General features: G+C 47.1%; 1 protein-coding gene across 1 annotated transcript in view; it reads right to left on the reverse strand.

The window, feature by feature from the left end:
- The window catches only part of LOC148509420 (uncharacterized), a 54502-nt gene extending 45198 nt beyond the window's left edge, over nt 1–9304 (reverse strand). The window contains exons 1-3 of the mRNA XM_088443129.1: nt 9218–9304; nt 6601–6622; nt 5712–5836 (exon numbers count right to left, since the gene is read on the reverse strand). Of these exons, the coding sequence (XP_088299255.1) occupies nt 5712–5770 (59 nt within the window). The 5' untranslated portion in view covers nt 5771–5836; nt 6601–6622; nt 9218–9304. The remainder of the gene's footprint in view (nt 1–5711; nt 5837–6600; nt 6623–9217) is intronic.
- Nucleotides 9305–9802: the final 498 nt, after the last annotated feature.

Raw genomic sequence — 9802 nt, forward strand, 5'->3', positions numbered from 1 at the left:
CTCCTTAATAATTGAAGGTAGTCCTTCCAAAAAATGTTTTGTGGGGCCCAAACAAACCAAGTAGTTCAGCCACGAAAGTGTCAGTCCTAGTCGCTAAAGTGCTTGGTTTGTTAAACTGTGCATGTCCTTTTTACTATCCCACATAAGAGTGGGTGGGAGGGACAATTCCATCTTGCGCCTCTTTCCTTTACATTGGGCACAATTTGGGGCATTGCCGACTGACATTATTATAGTTTATTATACTGCCATCCTGTCTGCCACGGCTGTGTGGCAATGTTTCATAGATGTCTGATATTTTTTTAAACAGCCGTGCGTTTGTGCTGCTGCTCTGTCGCTTACTTTAGCCAGCCAGCTCGCTGCAGCCTTTGGCCTATATTGGTGAAAAATAGTGAAATCAATATTGTGAGCTGTGAGGTAGTTAAAAATGCCTAGAAATGCCTGAAAATCATTGTTATTAAGGTTAATAATACTGTAGGAACAAAAACAGACCCAAATTATGTGGTTTTAGCTGTTTTTATGATTTTTTAAAGAAAAAATCCAGATCCAAACCAAAACACGAAAACAAAACACGGAGGAAAAAAATCCCAAACCAGATTCAGATCCAAAACCAGGGGAGATCCAGATTCAAAACGAAAACCAAAACACGGGGGTCAGCGCACATCTCTACTATTTACTAGCAACATAGTTATATGAAATAGACACATATTAAGGGATGCAATCGGGAAGCTGGCTGACGTAAGCCCGATAGCCGGCTTCCCGACTGCTTTATCCCGGCGAGGGTTAAATGACAGGCGTCTAAATCTAGACGCCTGTAATTTTTCCGACGCCGGGAGACCGGCGCCCGGCATCCCGATCGAAGGGATGCCGGGCGCCGCGAGCGGACAGCCGCGTTGGGGGAGGGTTAGGTTTAGGGCTCCCGGGGGGACTTAGGGCCTGATTCAGAGCCGCTCGTGAGCGGCCGCACGTTCGTTCCGAGCGATATTTGCCCAACTGCGCATGCGTACGGATCGTAATACGCATGCGCGAACCAGTCAGTGCGGCCGAAAATCGTTTGTTCGCTAAATAGCGAATGCCTGCTATTTTGAGTGACAGGAGGAGGCGTATATGAGTGGTAACAGGGGAAGGTGCTTGAAAACGGGGAGTGGAGATCAGAACGCAGGCGTGCTTAAAGGTCAAAACGGGCGTTTAATGGGTGTGCATAATTAATACAGCAGCGTCATTAACCATGTCACTGGGTTATTTTATAGTCAGAACTGCTCGCAAGATTGTGGAAGGAAAAACCAACCACAAGAATAGCGAGCAGTTCATACGCTGGTCGATGTACTCGATTAATCAAATAAATAGCAGACATGACGTAGGATGCGAGCGGCCAGGGGGCGTAGTTATCCAAAAAACGACTGCAAGTTTTGTTCGCTCGTTCAGACATAGAGGCGTGAACAGACCGCAAAGAGCGAACGGTTCATTTGAATAGCCACCCCTTTTTTCTGAACGAACGACCGCAAATAGCGTCTGGCTCTGAATGAGGTCCTTAGGGTTAGGCACCCCACCGGGAGGTTTAGGGTTAGGCTAGGGGGAGGGAGGGTTAGGCACCCCCGGGGGGAGGTTAGGGTTAGGCACCCCCCCGGAGGACTTAGGTTTAGGCAGCGGGGAAGGGGGGGGGTTAGGTTTAGGCCCTTAGAGGGGGGATTAGGGTTAGGCACAGGGGGGGAGGTTAGGGCTAGGCACCCCTAAGGAGGGTTAGGGTTAGGGCTGTTTGGTTAGTAATTACTCACCTACGGACGATCAGGATTTCCAGCGCTGTCGGGCTGCCGCTGCCGGGATCTCTTCATTTGTCTTCCTGACGCTGCCGGGATTCGAACTGCCGGCCATGCGGCCGGTGGTATTTCATACCTCTTCCCACTTTAATCCGGCTATATTTGAATGGGATGTAGTTATGTTGCGGCCACCGGTCACAATCCCGATGGCAGAATGGCGGCTAGGGATTCATGATAGGTGTTGAAATACCGACACCTATCATAATCCAGGACGACGTGGGCCCGAACTTGGTAGGTCCGGGGCGCTCATCCTCTTAGCCGCAGGAGGGAGGGTTAGGTTTAGGGCAGTTAGCGGGGTTAGCGTTGTTTTTTTGGGGGAGGTTAGGGTTAGGCGCCCCTAGGGGGGAGGTTTAGGGTTAGGCACCTCCAGGGAGAGGTTAGGGATAGACATCCCCCTGGGAGGGTTAGGTTAAGAGCGGTAAGGGGGGGTTAGTGTTATAATCTCGTGAACCTCTGGACGGATTTTGATGCAATTTTCACTATTCTATAGAGCATTTGCGGAGGAAGGTTTAGGTGTATGAGACATTAATGTATGACGTAAGGGAGCTGAGCAGTGATGATTTTAGTGATGCAAGTCAATAAGAAAACAAACGTCCAGTCGCTTTCTTGGCTTACGCCACCTAAACCGTTGTAGAGATTGGTACGTATTATCTGATTTCTCCAGAAAAATTGATGTTAGCCCTGTTTATTGAAACATTTCAGTTTTTCCCATTTTTTACCGTTCCTATTTCATTTATGTGAAAAACTATTCTTTAATTTCAAATGAGTCTAATTTCCGGTAAGAGTCTGCTTTGTCATGACATTACGTAACAGCTGACATAAGTGGAGACTGTTTTTCTCATGGACAACCTTACGTGACCCTTTTGCGTGTCACGTCAAAACTAAATGTTTTCGCGTTAACTTCAGGAGGAAAAACCAACTAATGTGGTATACAAGGCAATCTTATAATACCTCGGTAAAATAAGACAATCGCCATAAATTCAAATTTGCTCCCGTGCGTAGCCGGGGTGAGTCGCAAGTAGCATATAAATTATTGAATGAAAAAATGTGAAATAAATAAAATAAATTAATAAAATAAATATAAAAATGGAAGTGAATAAACAATTATAGTGTGAAGTTGAGAGGGTAAAAATATGTAATAGTGACCATCTGTGAATATAATTAAAATTATCATAATGTGTAAAATTGTGTGACAGTGTGACTGTTGCTAATATTGAAAACACAGATTGGAATGTTCACAATTAATGCACTTAGACAAACACACTGTACTTTCTGTATTCTTTGAGGGCCTGATTCATTACGGATCTGTTTTTCAGAGCTTTGGTGGTCATACCCACGTATTTGGTGTTACGATCACAGGTAATACAATAAATGACCTCAGTGGTATTACAGCTAATGTAGTTATCAATGATGATCTCTTTATTGTATTTATCTTTAACTTTGGTTGTTTTTTACATACAGGGACAAGCCTTGCACTGGCCACAAGTGAAAGACACATCCTAGAAAATAATTCTCCAGATATTATGGACATCTGAATGTGAAAAATATTTTAATATGTTAAAAACAGTCTTGACCCGATGCCCAGTATTAGCCATCCCAGACTGTACTAGTAGATTCTTGGTAAAGACTGCTGCTTTGGGGTAGGTATGGGTTGGGTACTGTGTTAAATAAAGGAAAAGGATCTATATAACCAGCGCAAACACACTACAGCAGCCTGTGAAAAACCTGGAGCATTCACCAAATTAACCCCTTAAAAAAGTGTCCAAAAAATATTATAGTACTGTGTTAAGTCAAGTGGGGAAGGATGGGAGAGAGCCCGCCATTATATAGCTCCCTCTGAAAATGGCGGATCGAGTAATGGCCTACTCCACTATTCAAAAAAGAGTGCCTAGCTATAGTGTGGGGTTTAAAGAAATTGCAACCCTACCTCTAAGGCCAGGAGTTAACTGTGATTACTGACCATAACCCCCTCCACTGGTTACAGCAATCGTCAAGTGAAAATTGGAAACTATTGAGATGAAGTTTGTCATTACAAGGGTTTAACTATAATTTCCCACAAAAGGAGGAAAGCGCATGCCAACCCGGCGGGCTGTCACGCAGAGAAGAGAAGAATTCTGAGCTACGTCGAGAACCTGGCCGAGTCGAAAGCCATGGACCTGACTCCAGATTAACACCTGCCTTCCCGATTTAAGAAGGAGAAGGTATGTGAGGAGTGCAAGCTAATGGGTTATCAGACTGCCCCCTCACCTTCACAGCACACAGTCTGGATTTTCACCATTGGTTGGGTGATGATTGTTGTTTGGTGTTAATCAGTTTGGGCACAGGAAAAAGGAGTTGGAAACAAGACCGCAGAGATGCCTTACCTGACTGTTCTGAAATGTAGCTCAGCAGACTGGCCAATTCCTGTTAGTCACCAGTTAATGGAAACTCTCCTTCTGGAGTACATCTCAGCTGGACCCGATTCCACGTCACCTCTAGCCTGATCCTCCCACACTTTGGTCCAGCCTACACTTCCCTCTCCAGTGGAGATTGAGGACCACTCAGGAGTGAGTGTGGTTAGAGGGAGAAGAAGGGGGGCCGGAAAAGCAAAAGGTGTGGATGGAAGTGCTGTGCTGTGGGTATTTGCTCAGCTACAGAGAGAGTGGAGCAGGAGTGTGGAACCATTGGGAGAAAATCCTTGTGCAGCCTGCTGAAGTGAGCCCATGCATCAGTTACTGCACAATTTTATGTAGTGTTCCTATGTACTAAAAGCACAATGCACAGCAAATTGCAGTCCTCATTATTCTAAATGGGGACTATGATTTGACCCCTATGTACTAAACTCCAAAAAGCAAAGCTTTTTGGAGATTAGTACCAGTAGTTTACACCATCTTAAGATGGTGTAAACTGCTTAACCCTATGGAGGCTCCAGGGGCAGGAGAGAAATCTGGACAAGGGTATAGATGGGAGCCCGTCACTGGGGTAGGCAGGTTTCACAGGGTCGACAGGAGTGGCTTCTGGGAGAGGCAGGACCATACCCTCTCAAAGGCAGCCTCAGAGTGCTGCCCCTCAGTCCCAACACCCATAGGCAGCTGCCTAATGGAAGCGCCGGCCCTGCTTAGTGGAGCTTCAAAATGCTAGTGCATCTCTGAACTGTCTCCAAAATGAAGGTGTCAAGAAGGCATAGAGAGGGTGCAGGAATCACTACTTTCAATGGGGGAATAAACCTGACAAGTTACTCGCTAGAGCTCTCTAGACCCAGAGGTCTGACCTAAATTCAGTGTATTAAAGATCATTGTTGCACTATGAAATTTACAGATTCACAGGTCGTTGGGCTTTCCAGGCTCTCTACTCCAAACTGTTCTAACCTCTTCCCAATGCTAACTTCTCAGCACATGCATCTTCATAATAATGATATTTGCCTGATTTCCCTTGTATTTCAGAAACTGACTTACTAGCATTAGATTCTCCTATTACTGAAACAGAGTTTTGCCAAGTTATCAAAGCCTCACTTACAGGCAAGAGCCCTAGCCCTGATGGGTTTTCCATTACATGTTATAGAGCATTTGTTGACCAGTTAGTTCTCCTCCTTCTGCCCACTTTTAATATGGTCTCGAGTAAGGACATCTTTTCTGCCTATTCCTTGGCCGCTCAAATCACGTCCGAACCTATCAAACTCGGACATAAGGCACAGAAATTAAATCAAGGGTGAGAGGGGGAAGTGATATGAGTGGCCAAGGAATGACCGTGATATCTGTTCATGAGTATGCTGATGTGTTCTGCTGTCTGTTTTTGTTACTGTTTAATTGCTGATTCTATTTCTGGACACAGACAATTGCTGTGATGGTTTTTGTCTAAACATTTTTTTACACTTTTTAACTAAGTTATAAAAATAAAAAAGGCATTAATTATATTTACCTGTCCAGTTGGGTATAATGCTGGGCAGTGCTTTCAGGCATTGTGATGGTAGCTTCCATGAAGGGGTTTGGGATATCATATGTCTGTTCCACAGCTGCTTGCCTTTTTCTACTTGTACGAGAGACCTTCACCAACATAAGAATTAGAGAAATGTTATTTTTCCCGCAATATAAATATATCTTATTATAATGCATAATATTGTGGCAGTATCACCAGAGATGGCACTGGTGAGCAGCAGATTCTGTGTGGGGCAGGAGAGATCCGCCCACACAGAGAAGAAAAGGATTCTGGGAAGTTGTGTAAGGGCTGCCTTGTGGAGAGAGCTCAGTTGTGGGCTGATGAGAAGGCAGACCAGTCAGGCTGCTGTTGAAGACAGTCTATGTGAGACTGTGGCAGCTAGAGAGCCCAGTGAAACTGAGCAAGCCATTGGGGGCCAGGAGGCCTGGGTCTGTACCTGCAGGAGGCAGGGGGGACCCCAAACTCTCAGACTGTGTGAAATTGAAGCAGCTGGGCTGCAGGCTAAGGAAGCCAGGGCCTACTGTATACCTGGAGGATACAGGGAAGGCACAGAGACTGACTGTTTTTGTATAGCTCTAGCAGCCAAGCCAGGCTGGAGCCGGCGATAGACCTGTAGAGAAGCAGGCTGAGACTTTATTGGCAGATTAGCTGCACACTTATAGAGAGGGTTCAAGTAGTGAGTTAGACACCCTAAATAGGGGCTAGGTTGTTTATTATTTTCTGTTTGTTTCCTGACTTTCCATGCTGGAGAGTAAAGCATCATTTATTTACTTGAAAGCTGTGTATGGACCCTCATTAAGCACCTAAACACTGCACCAATCCACCCTCTGCCGAGCTAATTACCCCCAAGATATCACAATATATACAGTACCTGTGGAAGTTGCTCATATGTTCTGTAAGGAAAAAAATATTAAAATTACATTTAGAGATTTGTTTTCTATTTTACATGAAAGTTTTTAAAGTTAATATCAGTGGCGGTGGCAAGGTGGGGGTGACATTTAAACAATAAAATTAAGCCTGCTCCAAACGCTGCTGCCGGGAAACTATCACTAAACTCACTGGGGAAGGATCAGCTGGGTCTCTGTGTGATTGACAGGCATCTCTGATTAGCCCGCCCCCAGACTCCTGTGTCAGCTGGCTCCCATTGGCTAGTTTTGGCCAATGGGAGATAGCTGACACAGGAGTCTGGGGCCGGGCTAATCCACTGCACCTGTCAATCACACAGAGACCCAGCTGATCCTTCCCTGGTGAGTTTACTGTAATGATCATTCCCCGGCAGCAGCGTTTGGAGCAGACTTTATTTTATTGTTTAAACGGCAGCCCCCACCTTGCAACCTCCAGTGGTTAATATTCAGATTCAGTTTACATCAAAAGGAAAAAAATGTCCAGAGACTGAAAAAAAATGGATGTACAAATTAAAACAAAACAAAGAAAGTAAACAGGGGCAGTTTCTATGTACACTGTTTACAGTATTTCAAAATAACATAATATGAGGAGAAAGGCCAATGCCAAAATGCTGAAACGTACATCCGGACCAAACATCCAAAATGTTTCTCATCCACCTTAAAGCAGTAGAAAATGTTACCTTCCAAAGTGGATGTCTAGTCCAGTTAGAGTAAACCTACATATATTATTATTATTATTATTACTATTTTATTTAAATCCATGTAAAAGCGTATGTTTATAGATGTGTGTCATATTTGTTGGAATTGCAATTTTTTATGTAGTTTCCATTTTTTGCTGGAACCCCGCACTGCCGACACCACCAACATGGACACCACTGTCACAGTAAGTGCACTATTGGTATATCCAACCCACACTGTATCTGATCTGTACTGTATCCAACCTGCACTGTATCCAACCCACACTGTATCCGACCTTCACTTGTAAACTGCACTGTATACTGCACTGTATCCAACCCACACTGTATCCAACCCACACAGTATCCGACCTTCACTTGTAAACTGCACTGTATACCGCACTGTGGCCCTGATTCAGAGCCGGACGCTCTGACAGAGCGCTCGCTCTGAATCAGGGCCGTCCTTCTTCATTATTAGAGCGGCCTCCTGGCTGCTCGTATAACTGTGGGTGACCACCCACAGCTATAGCGAGCAGCCAGGAAGACCATCGCGACCATCGGGCTTGCGACGAGACCCTTGTGGTAGGGTCTCGTTGCCGCAAGCCCTGGAGTGCTTTTGGCTCTATCAGAGCTGAGAGCACTCCCACTTCCACTCATCACTTGTGATGTCAGTGGGGCCGGCCCCAGACGGTAGGCGTTCCCATGGGAACGCCTCCGTCTGGGCAGCCACGCCCCCGGCACGCCCACCAAAGGGGGCGTGCTGTCACTCAACATCGACAGCACGCCCCCTTTGTAGCGAGACCCGGAGCGACGGCTTGCCCGTCGCTATCCGGGTCCCGCGCATGCGCACAACGGAGCCGCCTCCGTCGTGCGCATTGCGCACTGGGCCAACATCAACCCGCTTGCGAGCGCTCAGCGCTCGCGAGCGGGTCTGAATCAGGCCCTGTAATCGACTCACACTGTATCCAACCCACACTGTATCCGACCTGCACTGTAAACAACCCACACTATATCCTGCACTGTATCTGAACCGCACTATATTCGACCCGCACAGTATCCGACCCACACTGTGTCTGACCTGCACTGTAAACAACACACACTATATCCCACACTGTATCTGACCCGCATTGTATCCAACCCACACTGTATCCGACCTGCACTTGTAAACTGCACTGTATCCAGCACTGTAACCGACTCACACTGTATCCAACCCACACTGTATCCGACCTGCACTGTAAACAACCCACACTATATCCTGCACTGTATCTGAACCAGTGGCGGATCTAGACTTTACTTTTAGGGGGGGCGGTTTAAGAATTTATACTAACTCCTCCCCTCTCTATTTATAACTCCTCCCACTTACAATTGCCCTCCCATTAAAAAAAATACTAAAAAAAACATACAAACTGAATATGAGTATTAACAGGAAATAGATCATGAATAAAACTGAGCAAATAATAAGCCACACAGTTAAAGGCAGAGCAGGCTCCCTCCCACCAGGCCCCACATGTGCACCAGACCCCCCTGCCCCACCCAACAATAAGCCCCATAGACAGTGCAAGCCCCCCCCCCAATAATAATATGCCCTACAGAGCAGGCTCCCTCCCACCAGGCCCCACATGTGCACCAGACCCCCCTGCCCCACCCCCCAACAAGAAGCCCCACAAACAGAGCAAGCTTCCTCTTCCAAGTGAGCCCCACATGTGCACCAGACCCCTGGGACCCCCCCCAATAATAATATGCCTTTCAAAGTGGCTCTCCCCATCCCCACATGTGCACCAGACCCCCTCCCTCGAGCCCCCCCAATAATAAGCCCCACAGTTAAAGGCAGAGCAGGCTCCCTCTCACCAGGCCCCACATGTGCACCAGACAGAGACCCCCACCCCTAATAATATGCTCCATGACTCACAGTAATAAGTGACAGGGAGGCCGCAGGACAAGACAACTCTCACTTTCTGAGTCTGACCACCATGATCCTCATCCAACAGCCGTCTGCTCCGCTGCTCAGCCTCCTAAGAACTGGTGCCCGCTTCGACGGATCCCATTCCCAGCTTCCTCACTGCGTGACTGCGCATGTCAGAAATCTGACATTGCATGTGCACAAAGGACGACAAGAGGGCCAGCCGCGGAAGAGACTCAGGCTCTCTCAGCCTGCCCGCCGCACCGCCACCACACACCGCTCGCCCGGCTATCCCTGCCCCCGTCGAGTGTGAGTAAGACAGTCTGTCACTGTCACTCACACACATGATCTGTCACTGTGTCGCTGCCGCATGCGTGCTGTAGCCCGCGGATGTACTGCCGCTGACAGGCTGACTGACAGTGACAGTCACATTCAAATGTGTAGGGGAGACTTCCTGGAATCAGGGCTATGTGTACGGGGGCGATCGCCCTAATCGCACCCCCGTGGATCCACCACTGATCTGAACCGCACTGTGGGCCTGATTCAGACCCGGATGCTATGCTGCGCTCGCTCGCATTAAGCGATTTTTCTCAA

Source organism: Taudactylus pleione, unplaced genomic scaffold, assembly GCF_031769625.1.
Source record: "Taudactylus pleione unplaced genomic scaffold, aTauple2 ptg000327l, whole genome shotgun sequence".
Lineage (NCBI taxonomy): Eukaryota > Metazoa > Chordata > Amphibia > Anura > Myobatrachidae > Taudactylus > Taudactylus pleione.